The 22,353-nt window shown below is 39.3% G+C and overlaps 1 protein-coding gene across 5 annotated transcripts in view; it reads left to right on the top strand.

Moving 5' to 3' along the window:
- Positions 1 to 22,353, top strand: part of Mtcl3 (MTCL family member 3) — a 53,278-nt gene that overhangs the window by 19,329 nt on the left and 11,596 nt on the right. For all 5 annotated transcript variants that reach the window (XM_076927952.1, XM_076927951.1, XM_076927950.1 and 2 more), the window contains one exon: positions 18,370 to 18,441. In XM_076927952.1, coding sequence (XP_076784067.1) covers positions 18,370 to 18,441 — 72 coding nt within the window. The remainder of the gene's footprint in view (positions 1 to 18,369; positions 18,442 to 22,353) is intronic.

Genomic DNA, 22,353 nt, shown 5'->3' with positions numbered 1-22,353 from the left:
CTTGGAAGACTCTCCCTAACCTTTCTTGGCCTCCCGTGAACAGTGCTTAGATTGTCTTCCTGTATAGCACAGAACAATGCAGAGAAAGGGCAAGACATATCTTGGTAATTACAAAGAGAATAACAAAATCAGAGATTAATGCCTGGGCATATCTGCATGATCATCTTTGCTTATAATATGTCCAAACTATGTAAGTTCTAAATCAGAAACCATTTGTTCATGTCAAAAGAGCCTTGTTGTGCTATACAGACTTGGTAATCACATGCTGTATATTGTCTTCTCAACGTTTACTTCAGTAATCTGGACAGCTAACCTCTCATCCGTTTGCTTTTGATCCTTCTCCGTATCCCTAGAAAAATTTTCAGAATCTCAGAATAATTGTATAAGTTCTTTGCCATGTCAGCATGTCTGCTTTATAAAGACGTTCAGATGTCATGTATTGAGTTTTAGTGTCTGAATTATTTTATTCACAGCAGCGACATAGCCATGACCTACCCTAACCATCTCAGCCCTCTCTTCTGGATCTTAGTCCATAGAGACTCTGTGCTATTTTTAAGAGTACAGTGTGTTGGTTAAAACCTTCTTTTTCTCAGAGTAAGTAGATTTCAGAAATCTGATTTCTCATTGTTTGATTGCTTTTTTTTCCCTCTTGCTAATTTAAAAAAAAATCAACCTCATCAATTTTATTTGGTGCTTGAGGTATACTTTAAAGCCATAAATTTTCAAACCATTCCATTTTTAGGCATACGATTTAATGGGTTTTAGTACATAGGGGTTCAACCATTCCCAATCTTAGAATATTCAAATCTTTCCATAAAGCTCCAACGAGGCTCATTTCTATTCACATTCTGTCCTCAGCCCCTCTTCCCAATCTTCAATCAACCATGGAGATACCACTTTCCAAACACTGTGCTGTTTTCATATGATTATAATCACACAATGGGTGACCTTTGCATGTGGCTTCTTTTACATAGACTCAAGTTTGTTAGGTGGTTCATCCATGTAGACTACTCTCTTTTCAAATTACCACCTATATATCCACACTTTTGTCTATTCATTTATTAAAAAATAAATGTTACAAATACCATTTTTTCCCCCTGGACGGCTGGACTGTAACTGATTAGATGACCTAGGTTATCCTCAGATTCATGGCAATCCTATTGTCTCAGCCTCCAGTGCGTGGCAACACACCTGAAAAATTACGTATATTTCTCATTTTATGATTAATGTCACTGAGGACAACAAATTTTTGTGTAAATGTGTTTCCATGTTTTTAAATAGAAATCCTGTGTCACACAGTGAATTTATTTCCAACTTTTAAGACTCTAACAGATGTTTTCCAGAACATCTGCACCACTGCCTTTCCCACTGTCTATATCATAGCCAGTAATGATTTTCTATTGAATTCTTGTTGCAGCTACATTACTAATTTTTAACAAAATACCGTTGTGGTTTAAATTTCTATTTCCTTACTATGTTGACTGCCATTTTATGTGTACATTGTCTATTTACTTGTTTTCTGCAATATCTATGATCCATCTATTTATTTATGTCTATTTTTAGTTGCATTTTGTGCATATTTTTGAAGTCTAATATAGGCTTCTTTTACCTTTCACAGACCAGATTTTCACCATATAAATGATTTTTTCATCTATTTTAAATGTTTTTGTAATTTACTTTTAATTTTGCATGCCTCTTTCAGGGCTGGGGTGGGTATGTGCACCTGTCTGCCATCACAGAAGTCAGCAGAGGCCACAGGCATCAGATCCTCCTGGAGCTCAACCGGACTATGAGCTATATGGCATGGTGCTGGGAACTGAACATGGGTCCTCTGTGAGGGAAGTGTGAATTCTTAACTACTTAGCTCTCTCTACAGCAGCCTATGTGCTATTTTTTTTTTATACTTTTTTGGTTTTTAGTTGCTATGCAAAGTTTGCACTTACAAGACATTTTATCGCACTTTGATACATATATTTAACATATAATTATCAAGTCAAGGTAATTGGCATTTATAGCTAATTTATAGCTCCTCAGAAATGAACAGTTCTCTGCGTTGGGAAGCTTGAACATCTTCTAGTGATTTTGAAGTATCTAATAGAGGGTTATAGATTATTGGGTACACCACCATACCATAACCTATTTAAACTGATTTCCCTGCCTTGTCTAGTTATCCAATGTCATTTTCCCCCTCTGCCCTTCCTAACCCTCAGTGGTCATAGATCTACTCTACATTTCTATATAATCTGCAGTTTTAGCTTCCAAAATAAGCCGGACAGTGTGGTACTTATCCTTTTATGCCTAATTTTAATTTACATACATAATGCTTTCCAGGTTTGTTTCCACAGCTGACAAAATTTCATCCTTTTGTGGAGAGATGTTATTCCACCATGTTTGCGCTAGTGGATATGAATGTTTAACTTGACTAAATGTAGAAATTCTTATGGGATTAGGAGAGCGAGAAACCTTCCAGGGGAGAGCACATCTTGGGCTTTCTTATCTCATGAAAGGTTTGATACATTAGTGGATTCAAAGTTTGGTATCTGGTAGAACTGAAGAAGAATGAGCCTGACTGAAGGAAGCAAGTCTTTGAGGGTGTGTCCTTGTGGCAACTTTGTGTCTTGGCTGTCTTCTGCTTCCTGTCTGCCTGGATATGTGATACCTCTATACCTTCCCTGCAGGATAGAATGAAACCTCTCAGCCTGGGTAATAAAATCCTTCCTCCCCTAGTTCACCTTTGTCAGGTGATACAAAGGTAATTAACAGAGTGGGTACATCACACGTTTTAATTGCATATTCATCTATGGACATCTTATTGATTTCATATCTGGATTATCTTGGATAGCTCTACAATAAGCATGGATGAACAGATATCTCTTTAATAGGATGGGTTGCTTCCTTTTGATCTACATTTCTTGGTCCTAGGGTAGTTTTAGTTTGAAGACCTTGCCTACTGTTTTCCACAGTGCCTATACTAATTTAAATTCCTCAAAACAATATGCAAGAGTTTTCCTTTGTCATCATCCTAACTACCACTTGTTTTTGCCTTTTGCCATAATTTTTATGTATCACATATGTTTGATATGCATGTGTACCTGCCACAGGATTGGTCAGAGATTAACTCTCAGGAATCAGTTCTCTCCTCTCACCTTGTGATATCTGGATATGGAACACAGATTGGTCATGAGACTTGGCCATCTCAAAATACCATTTTTCCCTCATTGTATAAAATACATCTTAATTTGGTGTAATTTTTCCTTTCTTTTTGTTTTTTTAATTATCTCATTGAATATCAAAAAGAAGTATTTGTGGCTGTCATATTGGCTCACTGTGGAGACTTTTTACCTTTTCACTCTATGCCTCTTGTTCCATTTTTGTTACAGAAGTATAGTCAGCTTGATCTGTAATTTCCCTCCAGTTTTCACTCCTACTAACAATCAATCTAGCCCTTTTCTATTTAAGGTAAAAATGAAATTAGTCTAACTCTGAACATTGAGTGACCCTAGGTTTAGGAAGCTTATAGATAAGCTCTGAAGGAAGCTTATCTATAGTGGATACAAAACAATATCTTCCCTCCAAGACTTTTTAATGTGTGAAGTTGGTAAGGAAGGTTATATCTTGGGATTAATTGTTTGGTTAATAATCTACCCATCCCTGCAGGGTTCCTTGCTATATTGGAATTTTAATAAGCAGAACACTATTCTTTGCAACTGAGCTGGGCATCTTCTTCAGATGCACGAGCAAGTGCAATTTTTGTGCTTGTACTGGGAACACAGGGAAGAGGGTCAGGTGTTTAAATACCTCAGATTCCTGCATTTTAATAATCTCCAAGAACTTCCAGGGAATTTCTTTCTTCCTTTTGAGGAATTTTATAAATGATTGACTGTTGTGACATAGAAGAATTTTATTGAATATCCTAAGTATATGTTCATATAAGGAAAAATTTTCAAGTACTCAAGTTATATTCATTCCTTAGCATCCTGATATTTTGGAATAGCAGCTTCAGGCATATTTGCTACAATTTTCTCAAACAAGCACACTCACTTTACAATCATCTCATTCATGATTGGAGTTGGTTGAGGCATCACGTAGGAGAAATCGGACTTCTCATTTATAAGTGCTCTACATGTCTTTTGTTTTGTTTGCCTCATTGTAGAGAAAGCCCATAAGGAACTGCTACCTTGGCCATACGTGACTTTCTAAATGTCTTAATTGATGAGCTAGAATGATGGTTATTATCCAACTCAATAACCACAGCTAATTAAATGTGATTTGAAACCTCTGCATTTGTTGATGGGTGTTAGTCACAGCTTAAAAAGCATACCTTACCCACGGATGGGGTATCAAAGGAATAAAATAAATTTAATGATTGTTTCATGTTATTAATCAGACTCTCAAATTAAAATAACAAACAACCCCCCCTCAAAACCAACAATGTATTGTAGAAAAATATTCCAGTCTTAACTCCAAATCTTCAGTAGAGTTTTCTAAAGGTTTTGGCTAGTATCTGAATACATATCATATAAGATATGAATATTAAAGAAGCATTTTTAATGTGCCTTTGTTTTGAGAAGTTAGGTGCCCTAGCCTCGACATCAGTTTTTATTAACAATTTGGCAGACTTTTTGACTGGCTATCCATACTCAAACAGAAAATTTTAGTAATGACAAAAAAATTATTTATTTAATAAAACTATCTCACCAATAGCTTTAAGTTTCCCCAGCTCAGTTGACATAATCAATATACCCTCTGCATCACGGGCACACCCACAGGCCAATCTAATTTAGATAATTCATCATTGATATTCCCTTTCCCGGGTGATTCTGTACTGTTTATAGTTGACAATTAAAACAAAACATCACATTATATATGTGATGCTTCCTGTTCCTGGGGAACCTAGAGAAACTTGAATAATCAAGTTTTTCCTACATGTCTAGAAATTATTTGACCATATAGTAGGAACCACACCATGAAAGACCAGCAGTTATTGGACTTAAACCTGATTTATACAGGAGACATTTTCACAACGCTGTGGGAGCCTCAGCTTTAGTTTCCTCCCAGTTCTCCTGTTTCCACAGCAACAGAATCCCACTAACAAAAAGGCCTTTGTTTCTCTCTGTTGATCCATATCCTTAAAGACTTTTAATCTCTTCGAAGTTGAGTTTCTAAATTTTGGCTCATCTAAATTTTGTTATGGAGAGTCAGTTTTCTCATCTAAAAGCCTTTAAGCACTGTAACAAGTAATATGGTAAGAAAAGTTCAGAGGTGTTCTAAAGTCATTATTACCTTAAAAATGACTTAAGAAGTAACATACCAGCATAGGCAGGTGGATCTCTGAGTTTGAGACCAGCCTGGACTACAGGGCAAGTTGCAGGACAGCCAGGGATATGCAGAGAAAAACCATGTCTGGAAAAACATACCAATCCCAAACAAACAAACAAAAAAAATCAACCCCAAAACAATAACAACAATGACAAAAACAAAGAAACGACCCACCAAAATCAAAACAACAAACAACAGAAATGTAAAGAACTATACATAATTTATTTAATCCTGAAGTGAGAACCCTGATTCTCAAACAGAAAAATACCAACGAGTTCTCTTTCTTTGGTAACTTACAAGTTCATATGTTATAACATTTAATAATAATTAATTTATATAATTCTATAGGCAATCTAATCTTTTATATGTATCTTCTCTGCCACAGTGGGCAAAAGATGGAGGAGCTAAAGAGGGAAAAGTCATTGAATTATTTGTATTAATAATGTAATCTGATCTTTGCTATTTCAATTTAGCATTGAATAAATATTTTTAAAAGACATAAGTTATTATGTGCATGTGTGTAGACCTGTACATACATGTGCACCATGCATGTACAGGAGCCTGTGGAGGCCAGAAGAAGGTATAGAATCACCTAGAACTGGAATTATAGATGGTTGAGGATCACCATGTATGTGCTCTGAACCAACATAACATCAAACATAACATGACATGACATAACCTCACCTCTCTACGTTTGACTTGCACTTTTGTAACTGAGCATCCTTAGGAAGGAAATACCATTCTTATTGCACATAAAAGACAATGTTTATATTTAGTATTATATTCTGGAAATAAATCCTAGAGTTAGTCAGCCAATTTCCAAGGCTGATTCCTGGAGTGGATGAGTTACGTCTTGCCTTGTCTCCTTTCTCCATGCCATGCATCCCTCCTCACTACTGGCCTTCTTGCCTCTCCATAGAACCTTGACAAACCGAATCCTAGGGTTTCTTGGGTACAGCCCTCTCTTTGCATTTGTCTTCATGTTTCAACTATGACTTATTAGGAAAACTTGTGAAAATGAAAGTTATCTTTCTTCCTCTTCCTAGAAAAACTGTAGGAGCAAAATGAAAAGACAAATTTGGTAAAACTAATTGTAGATTTGACATTTTTTTATACATTATATTTTTAAACATTTTAAGCATTTCCCTTTAATACCTTCTAAATCCTTCCCATATCTCTACACAACTGACTTTATGTCCTTTCCCTGTGTTTCAAAATGAATATATATATATATATATATATATATGTGTGTGTGTGTGTGTGTGTGTGTGTGTGTATGAAAAGCAGAATAAACAACCAAAAGACCAGTAAGATAAAAACAAGCCAAAAGAAAGCAAAAATAAAATAAAACACCCACCAAAAACCATGGAGTTCATTGGGTATTGCTCTGTCCTGCAGTGTAGTTGATACACATAGTCCATTTTTCCATTTGCCATATAGTATCAATTGCAGATAGCTTCTTGGTTAGGGGTTAGAAACCCTGTCCACTTCCCTCTCTCAATGTTGCGACCCCATCTGAGTTGGACCTCTGCAAGTCTTGGGCATATTGCTATAGTCTCTGTGAGTTCATATATGCAGCAATACTGTTATGCCTGGAAGATGGAGTTTCTTTGGAGTAATCCATCACCTCTGGCTCTTAAAATATTCCTTCCCCCACTTTACATACATCACTGGACATTGAGGGGAGAGATTTGATGCACACATCTAATTTAAGACCAAAAAAATTAATTTGCATAATTAAGTGATCCAGGTCCTCCTACTCTCAGTATACTCTCCAGGGGTTGACAGGTTTTAATTTGAAAGTTAGATCTGTGAAGGGGTCACTATAAGGATGTGCGCATAATCTCTTCCTGAAGATGAGGAATGAAAAGTAAGCTCAAATAGAAGAAACATTTCAAAGATGTGCATTAGTCAAGCCCAGTAATAAGTGTGAATGTTGGATGTATTTCTTTCATTCACTGTTAACTCAGATCACACCTTTGGTGCTAATTGAAACACTTTGTATTAAAAGATGCATTTGCAATTTAAAATTGGAAGGTGAGCTTTTTCAAATAATTTAAAACTTCCATTAAAAAAAAATCTTTTCTGGAGTCAAATATTGATAAATGTCCTAGGGAGATGTATTAATGAGAATGTTTTGAAAAGCCAGGTGTGGTGATCCATGCCCGTAATGACAGCACTCAGGAGGATAAAAGGGGGATCACCATGAATCTGAAATGAGCTTTCAAGGGTCACAGAGGGACCCTATCCAATATTCCTAGGATAAGTGTATTATTCAATCAAGTTTGCTAATGGCTTCCTGTGAGTATGGGAAACTGGGAGCTTTGGTGAAGAATGCGCTGGGCTAACCACCCTGGCTTCTGCCTCTCTTGCCCACATTCTCATTTAGACACAAGATCATGACTTGGTATACAGCTTGGGAATCTACCTCATCCTCATAGGGTGAGAATGGACACCATGGACAGCGGAACTCACTCTAAGTCGTGCCCTCACATGCTCTCCCAGGCCTTCTCCTGTCGGTGAAGACAAGGCTGACTTTAGAGACAAGAGGCCCTTTTTTTCTAAGGCCTGGTTGCTGGGTTGGTTCCTGTTTTGCTTTGTTTGTTTTGTTTCAAGATAAGGTCTCGTACAGCCTATGCTAGTCACAAATTTGCTATTTACTTAAGTAGGCAACCTTTAATTCCTGATTCTCCTGCCTCCTTCCTAAACACTAGAGAAGAGTCTGCTGCCAAGCCCAGATTCCAAGAAGTAATTGAGACAGGTTCCTGCTTCTTTCAATTTCCCTCCAGCCTTCCATGGTATATGCCTGGACCTCCCTCCGTTGTTGACATGACAGGAATTTCAGATTATGAGGGCCAGTGTGTACATCACTTTTGTTGTGAAGGTGATGAAAGACACAATACATCTGTGTAATATGTGGAAGGGGGTTCACATGCCTGTGCAGCCACACTCTGAAAACATAGAGAAGTAATAAAGCTGGTTGCCAGACTGCACTTCTGTTCCTGTGCATCTGAAACTGGCTCTGTGAATGCTGGTTTGACATCTGCCATCTGGGTAGTCGATCCAGCAGCAATAACGAGGCACTGAGACTATGATGTCATACTCAGAGCAGCTGACAGACTCAGAGAGGAGATATACATAAAATGGTGAAAAGAAGACAGCAGTATTCATTGCTCTGTACAAATCACAGGCATTAATATCCTTAGTTCATTGATTTCGTCAGCATACAAATGGATCTCACTTTACATTATGAAACACAGAATATATCTATGGTGGAATCTATTGGGGGTTCATTTGTAATCCCAGTACTCAGGAGCTGGTTCAGGAGGACTGAGGTCAACAGCACAGTGCAGAACATAGTGAGTACTAGGTCAGTCAGGACTGCATAGCAAACTCCCTGTTAAAATAACCAAAATGGGTCGGGGGACGGGGGGGGGGCACGGGAAGCAGAAGTAAACCAAAATTCAATTAGAAGAACAATCTTCTAGCACTTTGAGAACATGAACAATCCATTTTATATAATTGCCGTGCACACATAATTATTGGCAGCACTCTACTTCTGGGCTTTCTTATGAGAGAAGGCATAGCAGCCTCTTTCAGACAAGTTATGTGTGAGAATGCAAAGAAAAAGTGAACAAGAAACATTTCTGGAGAATTGTCTAAAGTGGCCATGCTGCCAACACAGGGAATATGAGATGCTGTTGTCACTGCCCAAATTGATTCTTCCCCTACACACACACATACTTACACACACACACACACACACACTATACTTATATATACATGCACAAATATACACACACACCACACATATACACACACCACACATATACACATATAAACATGCATACACATATACACATACATACATGTACACACACATACACATGCACAGACACATACACACATTCACACATACAGACACACACAGAAACTTCTAGATTGAGTGTGTGAAGTATGAGCAGAGTAACAACTGAAGATAAGTGATGTCACGGCTGTAACTTTTTCTGTGCTTATCAGTCCCCTACCTTTGTTTTACAGGCATCAGAAAGTTAATGAAATCATACTAGAACATGACTAGATAATAACTATTTATTAAAAAGTTGAATGTTATATGTAAAGTTCCTCTAGTCCCACAGTCTTCTTAAAAGCAACACATCTTTATTTCAAGGGGAGGGATTTTGCACAGAGTTTCATTTAGTGCCCTATTTAAATGCAATTTAAATGAGAGTAAAACACAAGGTGCCTCCCAGGAATGAATGCCCTAGTTTCAGCATTTTTCCGGCACTAATTCATCAGTCTCCTTTTAACATGGGCTACAGGACAATGTGAGCTTTCTTAGCTCTGTAAGAAAATCCATCTTTTCATTGTTTTCTTCTCTCCCCCGTCTTCAGGGTCCCTGCCTCCATTGTTGCTCCTCTGAAATTAATGTGTCTCTAGATATTCTCGCCTCTCTACATCTTTCTTCCTGCTGTTCATGCAGTTTGATTTTGCAAAATCGCTCAACAGTCAGACTTTCTGGGTAACTTCGTTGCAATTCCTCCATTCTGGAACAATTGGCTTCTTCCATTCTGGAACAATGGCTTCTTCCATTGTCCTCTGCCTTTCACGTGTTATTCATTTGTTGCCTTTAGATAACTCTGTTTAGTGCTTTAAATAATTTTGTCCCATTTTGAATCAATTCAAACCACTTTAGGAGAAATATTATTTTTAATGACATTTGTTTACAGTGTTTCTTGGTGCTGACTAAGGCAACTTAGGGGAGAGAGCATTGATTTTAAAAGGTCACAGTTTTAGTCCTGGGTCATTGTGAGGAAGTCAAAACAACAGGAACTTGAAGCAGCTGGGAGAGGCCACAGACAAGAGCAGGGAGAGAATGAATGAATGAATATATTTGGGGTAGGGTGGTAGTTGTGCAAGATTCTAGTGAGCAGAGCCTTAGTTTACTGGAGAACCCCTGAAAGAGCCACTTGGACAGGAGAGATCTCTGCAAAATGAAAGAAAAATTTTATTCAGACTCGTCAGGGTCACCTCACTTCCGCAGGAGGAAGAACCCCGAATTTCTGAAGCACACACCTTTTATACTTTAGCATGGGAAGACTTTAGCAACAGCGAAACTTGTCTAAACCTAATTGGACACTTTGCTTAGCCTTTAAACATATTGGCCACACCCACTCAGGCAGTTATTTCCGGTGGGCTCTGTTTATCCAGGGCTGTGAAGGACACAGCTGGTTACTAATCAGTACATTCTTCGGTTTTTCTCTGAATTTTTTTTTTTTTTTAACTTTCTCCCTGTTATCAGGAACAGCCTGACCAGAGGGGTGGTTGTGTCTTTTTAATTCGCCCTTTGTGTTCCCTTGGTTGTTATGGTGAATTTGCCAGGGTGGTCTCACAGTTGTCTGTAGGGATATTCATAGAGGTTTTATCACCATGATCTCATTTATCACTTATAATAAAGGAACCAGATCTTCCTTTCCAATATAAGAGTCCTGGAACCCAATTAAGCTCTCTGGCTTAGGCAATTTTACTGGCGACCAAGTAGTAACTTTAGACCAAGGCAGACTTAACATCGGAATCACAGGCTGAGGCTAATTCCATCACTCCGGAATATGAAGCAGAGGGTTGCAAGTTCTGGGTAGCTTGAGCTACAAATTGAAACACTCACGAGGAAAAAAAAAAAAAAGTAGAAGAACCTATAGGTTGTATTAAGTTGTAAATCAGCATCAGTGTTTCTGATTCACTGGACCTAGGAAGGGTCTCAAGAAGTTGATGTTCTAACCGCTTCTGCTTCTCGTGACATTAGTGATGCTGTTCTAGTGATTGAGCTTTAGAAAACACTTACCGATTTTGCTAAGTTCTCAGTTCAATATCTTCAAAGCAGTTCGTTGAGATACATGGTCAGCATTGCCATGAGTTAGTGCACAATCCAGGGTGGCTACACATCCTTTCACATTGTCAGCGCTTTTGGGGCACTGTTAACTGGCCATGGCGAGCAAACTGGGAACGCTTCAAAGAGTGGGGATTGCATTGGTTTTATTTGGACTATGGCACAGGTGGCATTTCAGATTTTCTAATTCAGCCCCTTATATTCTTGATATTCTCTGGACTATTTCTTGCCAACAGGTAACTCAGAAACTAGAGCCTCCAATTCTAAGAGGGTTTCTAGGGTGGCTTAAAAGAGATGGAAGGCTGGAAAACAGAGGCCCCTGATCTTGGGGAGGCGAGACCACCTTCCTTGATAGACAGGGTGAAGAGGCATAGTTTCACCCACCTGGGTGTTGAGGATGTCTCATACCATGAAGGTGGTAAAGAAAGTCTGGGGAGAGAGATGGCTGCAGTCATTTATAGTGATGGAAATTACGGAACCGCTTTCTCTTACGGTTGGTTCTCTTCTCTAGAGTTACTTTGTCTGGCCTCAAGTGAAGCTGGGATGTGTAGTCTTTTAGCAGGAAACTATCATTTCAAAATCTAAGGAAACGTAGAAAACTGGAGATGCAGAAAACTGAGGGCATAGGCTCTTAAGTTGTTTATTGCTGAGGAGGTTCGCTGTTGGAGGGGGCTAGCTCAGTGCTGGTGAAAAGAGGAGTCTTCTAGTCAGTTAATGGAAGGAAGGAAGTTTTAACTCTATTGGCTGTGATGGATCATGTGATTGCCACCCTGCATCTCTGGAGAAATTTTTGAATAATAATCTGTAAGCAGATGATTTGGTTGCAGAGTAAAACTGAGATTTTCCAGGAAAGTGGGCAGGAAGGAGGAGCAGAGGTGGGAAGGATGGGGTGAGTCAGAGGAAGTGGGCATGGAGTTGACTCATAGAGACTAGTCCCACTGCAAGACTGCGGCATCACAATGAGCTTGCAGAAGCAACAGAACACCAAAAGACGGAAAGGAGAGGAAAATACAGGACTACTATAAAGAAATTGTATCTGGCCTGGGGTATAGGTTGAAGGTCCCCTGCAGCCAGAATTTCTCCACAGTGCCTGACAAGTTCTTCTGCAGATGTATCAGGGAACAAATAGAACAAATTGAGCTACTTGTGGGGTGAGAGCCATTGGGAGAACTTATGTGGAACATTTAGTTTGGTCAAAGGGTGAAGTTCAGTAAGTTAAACATTTAAAACCCAGGGCAAGGAGGAAAGAAGAGAACAAAGGGAGATCCTAGGGTGGGAGGAGCAGGAACTCCTTACTTAGGAGGAGGCTTCTGGTTGAATTTTTTATGTTCTCTGTGTGTAGGGCCCCATCTCAAACCAGGCATGAGTATTAGTGTAGAAGACGCACTGTTCATGGAGGAGGGCACAAATCCCATCATTAGCAGTATTCAGATCTAGTCCCCTTTACTTCTGGAATACTCCAGCAAGCAAGGAATCTAGCTGGCCCTGATGGATGTTAAGCCGATCTGAGATTTCTCTAAGGACTTTTCTGAGAGCTGTCAAGACAGGTTAATTAATTCAAAGAAGAATTCAGTCCAGCTGTTTTAATTTTGAGTTCAAGAAGACAGAAAAGTTGGAAGACCCATGGTCATTGGTCACCTGAACTGCTTTCGGGAGCTTGGGGGTGCCAATCTCTCTCACTGCTTCAAGCTGACGTAAGTTGACAATGGGGTTCAGCAGTTAAGAGTGCCTCAGAAGGAATCTATCTAAGGGACCATGATAAACCTTGACAAAGACCCAGAAGATAAGTCAACTTTTTGAAGACAAAGAAAGTAACATTAAGAGTAGCACTAGTCAATATAAGGCAAAATATAAAGTTCACAAAAGGTAAAATCCAACTGTACAGTTGGCTAGACCAGGCACCAGAGTTCTGTAGGAGAATAAGGTCCTGTAATTTGTTGTTTCCTTACATCAGGCTGCTCCATAAGAAGCAAGGCCCTTGAAGCTTTGTAAAATAAATCAGCTAAAGTCAGCATCTAACTGTCAATTTAAAAGAGAAATAGAATCCTATTGTGTTATTTTTATAGAAGTGTCTAGCAAAGTTTCAAAAACACTGCTTTTATATTCTGAATAACATTCCGAAGCTGTGAGTTTGAAGACGGAGTATCTGGCAGTTTCCTTTAATCAGGGAACATGGGTAGTTAGGGTATGGGCCCTGGAATTAGCTTTGACTAAGAGGAAAAATTGAAACCCAAGGTAAACGACTTGGCCAGTTGTGCTGTTGTGAGGGCCCCATACTAGTCAGGTGGGAGGCTGAGGTACAAGGTTCTCCTGTTCACAGCATCTTCATATGTCACTTCAGGGGACATTAAAGGCATAAAACTGCCAGTGTGGGTGCTGAGATCCCGCACTGGGAAAGAATCAGCCCCCTGTCATATGAGACACGAGGAGTAATTCATCTGTCCTGTAGCCAGGAATGAAGACTTTGGTGTCTGGCCTACACAGTAGGAGCAGCCCAGGCCCACAGGCTGGAGGCAGAAGCATCAGACTTCTGGCATGTACTTTTTCCAAACATCCATATTTTGTAACGAGGCAACTTACTCTGGTGGGATTGTTCCATCCAAGGCAATAACCTGGGCCCCGGGGGCATCCTGCCGTGCCAGTGTAAGTAAATTTAACTCAGTTTATTCAAACACTCAACCTCTCATAACCGTTTTGTTTTTAAGTATATACCTTATTTTGAATCTTATTTTTCACAAAACAAACTTTAAGTTCTTTAAATTTGTTTTAACAAATTTGCTTTAGGGTTAATTTTAACAACATATACAGGAAAAGACATAATGAGAGATGTAAATTGGTCTCTCCCTCCAAGCTTATCTCCATATTAAATTACATTGTACTTAGCATGACTGCAAACATAGTTCTGAGGCATATTAACGAATGTGATTGTTACAACCTGGCTGAGCATTAACCTGTACACCTTAGTTGTCTTTGATACTTTATAACAAGTTAGTTGCTTTTACGAGATTAGAATTCCATAATTTTGTTTCTGCTAGGTTTGAGCCTTACAAAAAATATATTCTTAAAACTACATTCTTAAAACTAAAGATCCTTTAGTAGCAAAATAAACTTTAACTCACAAATACAGTCCACAGAAAAACTGGGAATCTCATTTTCCTGATCCTTTTATTGTGTACTTTTAGAAAATATCAGTTTCCTATATGACTCAGTTTTTCTACATAGTTAACAGAAAGTGAAGTGATTAGACAACACCTGTAAGAGGCCAGTTTCTGTTAGCCTGACTGGATCATTAAAATCCTAGGAGTTCATGAAATTTAATCATCAGACACAGTTTTCTTAAGCCCTATTTTCCATAAACCTTGTTCATAGTTTTGTCCCCATCACTTGCAGGACAAAAGTCTCCATATAAAAAAAATCCATATTTATCGAAAGTAACTTGAAGGCCTGCCATTGCCTTCTTGATCCAGGGAAAACATGATAAAACAAACCATCCTGAAGACCTAGTGTTGCCTTCTTAGTCTTATGAAATGGAGATATGATGATAACCAGGGGGCAGAGTAGGGTACTGCCATAATTGGTTTATGCCACAGGGTCAAATTAACCAAGACAGTGGTGAAGTCACTGTCATGGCATGCCTTCTTTATAACCTTAGTGTAGATAGTGGTTGCCTTCATCTTGATGAGGTCACCAGTTAGGATGACGACCAGTAACATAGTTGCTTCCATCTTGTGGAGGTCATTAGTCAAGATGGCAGCAAGCCACATGACTGTTCTTTATTCAGGTAAGCCTAGGTCCCTGAGCAGGTGATCCTATCAAACACACGTGTTTTGTTTGTTTGTTGCTTTTGCTCCAGAGAAATATATATTTTTCCTAAGCAAGAGTAGAATCGTACCTATGAAGGACTGAAACTGACCCAAGACCAAGTTCACAGCACAAAGGGGGTTTATTTGCTAAAGAGGAACAGGGGTCAGGGAATAAGAGACAAGAATAGGCGACAGAGAACAAGGAAGAAGGGGAAGGAAAAAAGGAGGGGGAGGGGTAGTTTCCCTGGAAGGACAAAGGAGTGCCTCTGGATAGAGAGGAGACAGGTTTTTTGCAAAAGGCAAAAGACAGTTTATAAAGGAAAAAAGGGAAACCCTGTGTCAGGATGAGGTGTTTAACTTTGATTGGGCATGTTAATTAGGAGAGCTGAAAGGGGGCTTTTGATTACTGGACTTTAGCACTTTGATAGCTGGACCTTGGTGGTCAGCCTCAAGAGGAGGAAGTGGCCAAATAAGGAAACGGACCTTGGTGACTAGCATTAGGAATGCAATCTAATGGGTTATCAAGGTACAGGGGACGGGGAAGAAATTTAAAAGGTAAAACCTATTGGTGACATGTTTGCCATGCTGGCGCCTGCTAGAGCCCTTCAACGTATATGGTATATTATGGCAAGTTAAGATTACTTATACGTGGACTTTATATATAACTATATATATATATATATATATATAACTATATATATATATATATATATATATATAGTTATATATATATATTAATATATATAAAAAGTTATATTTATATAACTGTTAATCCCTTTTTGTGACACATTTTAAGTGAAATTTTTTTCCTGCTTTACCTTTTAAACTATACTTTCAATGGTTTTACAAATCCTGAGATAAAGAAAGTTTCCATTTCAGCAAAAGCTTCAAAGATATCTCCAGCCTTGACAATTTAAGTAAACAAAACCATCGTCTTAGTTAGGGTTTCAATCGCTGAGAACGGACACCATGACCAAGGCAACTCTTATGAAGGAAAACATTTAATGGGGGTTGGCTTACAGTTTCAGAAGTTTAGTCCATTATCATGGTGGGAAGCATATGTATGGCAGGGTGCAGGCGGAAATGGTGCAGGAGAATGAGAGTTCTACATCTTGATCTACGCGCAGGAGAAAAAGACATTCAGCCATTAAGCCTAGCTTGAGCTTCCAAGACTTCAAAACCACTCCCAGTGAAACACTTCCTCCAACAAGACCATACCCACTTCAACAAAACTACGCCTCCTAATAATTCTGCTCCCTATGGGCCTACATGAGGAAGGGGGTGGGGGTAATTTTTATCCAAACCACAACAATCCAAAAGAGAGTAGTATACAGAGCACTGAGAGACATATTTAGGCTTTGGAGGGGGCAGAAACAAAGGCAGGCTTGTAAGGGTCCATGATTCACTGAAGAATGATACCCCAGACTCAAATACTATGCAAAAGCAAAGAGTATTTTATTCTGCAGAAGTCTGACATGCTGGGGTCTACCATCTACCAAGATGGAGGTACCCCAGTGAGCTTGCAGGCTCTATTTAAAGCACATTAGGGGAATTCTGGGGAGGGGTAGATAACCTCTATCTTAATTTGTTGGTTCTATCTCTAGGAACATTCCAGAACCATTGCTTGGGTGTAGGGGGCTGGTCACTGTTGTTGGGGAAGCCTGGAAACTGTTGCTGAGGGAATCTGGAAACTGTTGCTGAGGAAGTCAGGAAACTGTTCTTGCCTCAGGCCAGGTGGAGGGACAGCTTCTGGTGGTAAGGCAGTTTCTGACTGGCTTCCTGAGGCCAAGGGGTTTTTCAGTACGTGAATTGCCTGGACTTGCCCAGTTCTTGGAAACAGAGATTTAGGCCTAGTTTCCTGAACTGACAATTTGAGGCTTGTCATTGAGTCAGCCTAGCCGTCTTAGACCAAAGGCATAAGGCAAAAGGATCCTATCTTGTCTTAGGAAATAATGCTACAAATTCAGAGGACCAGTGGAGGGAGCAGGAGTTTCCTCCAGTAGCGCCCCGCCCCCCCTTCTAAAATGGCTTTGCCTGGATGCAAGGGAAACTGGGAGGTGTAGTCTTTTTAGCAGGAAACTCTTATTCTATAAGCAACTTAGTTTACTCTAAGAATTACAATTGAATAGCCACATGGACCACCCATTGATCCCTGTCACTTGAATTTCATTCTGAATAAAAGCAGTTAGTCATACATTTTCCCTAGGGAAGGCAGAAACAGATACCTTCATTTATCACCGGAGAGCATGAGAAATTTTCATTTGAAGGATTTAATTTTAGTTCTTTGTATTCACACAAAGCTTCTTGTTTTGAGAAGTTATTTTTGCTTTCATTGTCTCTCCATTTCTCTTCTTCTTTTTGGCTTTGGAACTTAGAATTTTGTATTTGCTCGTTTGTTTAGCAAATACTTCTCATCCTCTGCCAAGTGGCAAGCATTTTTGTCATGGAGGTGATGCAGTATTAAGAACAAAACCCATTCTTCCCAAAGCCCAAACATTGCATTTTCCACCATGCAATTATCGGCTTCCTCTCTCCTTTGTCTAATTTAAACCTCTGCTGGTATATGTGTTAACCAATTGGACTTTGATTCTGTAGTTCAATACCTAACACCATGTAGAAGCCAGTCACCTGTGGATAATTAGTATTTACACAGGTCACTCGCTCTTATTATATTACAGTAGGAAACGGAGGTGAGCCTCAATGACTATGAAGCGCTCATCCATGACACAGGCTCTAGTTAATATTCTGTGAGTTGGTGTTTCAATGAGTCCATCAATTATGTGAGCCTTTATGGAATGATCCAGACTTCTCATGGCAGGGCAGTTTCTGAGTGGCTACCAGCTTCCTGGGGGCTCTCAGGCCACGTCTCCTTGAGATGAAGAACTCTCCTCTGACCTCTTTCTTTTCACTTCCCACTGCATGTCATAGGTATTTGTTTGAAGGAGTATGGGGTGAGAGGACAAAAATATGTAAATTCTACCTCAGTCCACTGGAAGTGTCACAACCTAACCAAGAAAGGAAAAAAATAAACTTAATCTTCTCTTTTCTTTTGCTTATCGGTGATGAATTCTTATAGGGCACTTGCCTACTTGTGAACTCTATAGCATGTTGAGTCACTGATCTGTATTGTGTCTGAGTTGTTTTTTCCAGATTTCAAAGTACATGGCTAACTTTTAGTGACAGTCTACTGTGATTTACATCTCTCGTTTCCAGTGAAATTGTATCTGATTCTATCTTGGGAATTTTTATTTCTTTTGAGAACTCATATGTCTTGGTTTTATATGCGGTTAGGGTGCTTAAAAACAGATAGTGTTAAAAACTATTATTTACCAAACTCATCATGTTCTTGCTTTGTTTCAGTTATCCTTAAAAAGAAGAGGAAGTAAAGATTTGCCAAAATCTGAAAAAAAGGCTCAGCAGACGCCCACCGAGGTATGTTAAAATAAACATTTAAAGCATGCATGGAGCACATCCAATTGCACATGTTAACAAGCAATATGTATAAATAGACATAATGGCTAAATAGGCTTATGTGAAGCGTGTTATTCATGCATCTCAGTTATGTAGCTGTATACACGGGTGGTAAAATATGGGCAGAATAATTGCTTATGAACTAGCTTGCCTATCCTGGGCTATCCCACCGTGAGCCTATAGCAAAACATGGTGCGTTCTGTGATTGCTAATCTCGTTCTTTTGTAATTAATGAACTCAGTAGAATGACTGTTCCTAAAGCATCTTCAGAATAAATAAAAGGATGCTGTAGAAAGAGGTAACAGGTGAGAGAGTCTGCAGCTGATGACTTGGTACCAGTGACTGGGGAGACGGAAGGAAAGAAAGCCTTAAAAAATAAACTTAACATGGGCTCAGGAACATTGGAACAAGGGAGTAATATTGAAATCATTGCTATATGCTCTCTACATGACTTTTGATAAGCTACTCATTTGTTCAGAGACTCCTCTTCCATATACATCAGATCTTAGTTGAGAATTACTGAGTACTTAAATAAGTAAATGTATGTATATATATATATATATATATATATATATATATATGTATATATTTGTGTGTGTATGTGTATGTATGTATACAAATATATATACATATATACGTATGTATATATATATATGTGTGTGTGTGTGTATGTATGTATATGTATATATGTAATTGATTAGAATATAAATTGGCTTCTAGCATTAGCCTTTTGGATCAAAGCCAGGCTGGCCTTGCATCTTGGTAACTATTTGCTGTTTCTGTGTTTCCTTCCTCTTACATCTTTTATACATACATTTTACTCCTTTATCTTTTAATGAGTGGGTCTTTGACATGATCAGAAATCACAATTTGATTCACATTTCAGACAATTTTGAGTTTTCTTGCCTCCCTTTTATATAGAAAAGTGGGGCATATATTTTACCAATTACTTTGGACAGAATGAATTTCTGTGGGTCTTTTTTTTTTCTTAACAATAACTGTGAGTGCAGTTTTTATGGCCAGTTTTAAGTAGGTTGTAAGATAAGATACGATGCACATTGGCACGAAGAGTTCTTAAACTCTCAGAGTTGCATAAGCTAGCACAGTTTGCATCTTGAGAAGACTTAGCCTCTAATAAGCCTATAAATTCTTGTGCCCACATCCTCTCACTACATCTCCTTTAAAATGGCTTTGTCACATAAAGGATATTTCCGAGTCTTAAATATGTTTTTATTCCTTTAGTTAGGAGAGCTGATATGCATACAAATCAGACAGGCTTCTATCTTTGGATTGCTTGACACAGCAAAGTGCAGGATTGTTCTGCTCCACTCTGTGGTTTGTATCAAACCAACTGCTGTACTAATTAGACTAAAACCACCCTATATGTCAGTATAGGAAATGTTTTTCTGTAATAGAAAATACAGTTTTCCACCATAAAGGTGACGCTACCCAGCTTCCCAGGCTCAGCTAATTATACTTTCCAATAAAACTTACCCTGTGCCAAGGCACATTTGTTTCTGGCCAGTCAGACCTGCTATCTGATTGTTGCTCTTCATGACCTGTCAAACCTTTGAACATCTCTTACCCTCTGCCCTTCTCTTCTTCTCATGTTTGGTTGCCCCCATAAGTGTTACAATAGCTTCACCCATCATAACAAGGCATCATGTTCTTACTTTTTTCCATCAAAGAGAAGCTCTCTAGAACGTAAATGCTCATGACCTCAGGCCTGAGAGAGCACATGCCTATGGCTAGATGTTAATATAGTCTCCATTCAATGCTGCCTCACAAAGACAGCGTTATAAATACCTAAGGCCATGTTCTTCACTCAGAATTCGTTCCTCTTTGTTCTTTATGTCCCTGAAATCATCAGTACAATCTACCAAAACCCTATAGCTCAGAACTTTGGGGTTTTTTGTTTTTCTAATCTTTGATCACTGTGGTCTTAAACATTGTAAGGCATCCTTGATTTCAAGAGTTTCCTACATGGCTGCTTCTCTCTTCTCTTGTGGAATGGATTCTCCCATGGAAGCTTGTGATGAATCCTTTTAGCCTCCACTCTCTCTGATTCTGGAACTTGTGTCACCTCAATTCTCTGTGCTCTTTTCTGTGCTCAAGCGAGGCTTCTCAAGAATAAAGGTGCCTCCTAGATCTTCAACTTTACCCCCCCCCCGCCCTAGATTCCTCATTTGTGCCTTTGTTCTAAAAGAAGCTCAAATACTGTCACCTTTGCAATCAGCCTGGTTACAGACTCTGCTCTGGTGTGTGTTAACTGTGTTCTGCCATGATAACCCTTCTCCTCTGTAAAGAGGTCAAAGATCCAGCTGCTCTGATGGAGTGAGGTTCTAAAGAAAGAAGGGTTGTGGTGTCCAGCTCTCCAACCCTTCCTTCTCTCAAGGCAAGATTCTTGTAGCTTCCCATCATTGTTTTCTGAACCTCTCTGCAGTGTCTAGTCCTCTGTATTGCTTTATCAGAATGCACCTCAAGCACCTTTGGCCCAGATGTCTGAGTGAAGAAGAAATGCTTACTGTAATCTTAGAAATTGTGGGGATGTTGTTTGTTGGTAGAATGCTTGTAGAGCATGTGACAGGCCTTAGATTCTATCCCCTCTGCTGCAAAAACTATCCATCTATCTATCTATCTATCTATCTATCTATCTATCTATCTATCTATTTATCTATCTCTATATATATCTGCCTATTTACCAATCTACCCATTCATCTAAATAATGAACCCCAATGGCCTTTGGAATCACTATTCTTGGACACTGTGTTAGTAACTTTTCTATTGTTATGAGAAAATACCACAAGCAGGGAAAATAAAGGATTTAATTGAGCTTTCAGTTTTAGGAGGTTGAACCTCACCACGACAGTGCAGTATCATGGCATCGGGAAGAGATGCAAGCTCATGTCTCAATTCATGCACAGACGACAGACAGAGTACACTGGTAATACCCTGAGTCTTTTGAAACTTCAAGGCTGGCTCCCACTGATGCAGCCCTTCTAACAAGGCAACATCTCTTAACCCTTCCCAGATAGGTGATGTAGCAGAATATTTCCCCTGCTACATTTTACAATAAAACTCTGTAATCTGGGAGGAGCCAATGTGGGAGGAGAGGAAAGGAAGAGGAGAATGAAGAGAAGAAGCTAAGAGGAGAGGCAGGATGTAGGAGCCATGGAGAACCACGGGTCCAGGACCATCCTGAGTAACAATTTATATTTAGGTTAGTTAATTGGGTAACACCTCTAATTGTGTGAGCATCTTGTTAATTTGAGCATTACCAAACATATAAAGCCTTTGGATAATCTTTAAGCATCAGAGTCTCATTTCTACCGGTACTGCGTGGATGGTGGGATGATCTGGGGTCAGCCTAGCTTTGTGGAGAGAGCATGGTAGATTGGGAGAGCCATCTCCCATACTGGCATCTTGTGGGTGGCAGGGCCAGTGCTTTGGGGCTGTCATGAGCTGTGGTCAGAGTTGAGCAGTGGCAGGAGCACACTGCCACTCATGGCCTCAGGCCTTGCCTAGTGGGGAAGATGGTGGCCCCCATAAAAACAAGACAGATTGGGAGCACCATTTAAATATTAACTTTAACAGTTCTATCCCTGGGGACCAAGTGTTCAGATTTGTGAGCCCATGGGTCCATTCTTCAAACCACCACAGACAACTACGAGAGATCTTAAAAGATCTCTTTCTGTTTCTTTTTCAATACATGTCAATTTAGTTGAAGTTAGAAAGTGTGAGAGGACCCTCACCAGGTCTACCTTACTGGTTTTATTTTTTTTTTCCAAGCAGGCAGATCCAACCCTATCCATTTTAGCAGATGGCAGTGCATCCTATTTCAAAAGCCATGCAAAGAGACTGCCTGCCAGTTTC

The sequence above is a fragment of the Arvicanthis niloticus genome, chromosome 30 (assembly GCF_011762505.2).
Source record: "Arvicanthis niloticus isolate mArvNil1 chromosome 30, mArvNil1.pat.X, whole genome shotgun sequence".
NCBI classification, from domain to species: domain Eukaryota; kingdom Metazoa; phylum Chordata; class Mammalia; order Rodentia; family Muridae; genus Arvicanthis; species Arvicanthis niloticus.
The sequence above is the reverse complement of the archived record's forward strand: the minus strand, read 5'-3'. Positions and strand labels throughout refer to the sequence as shown.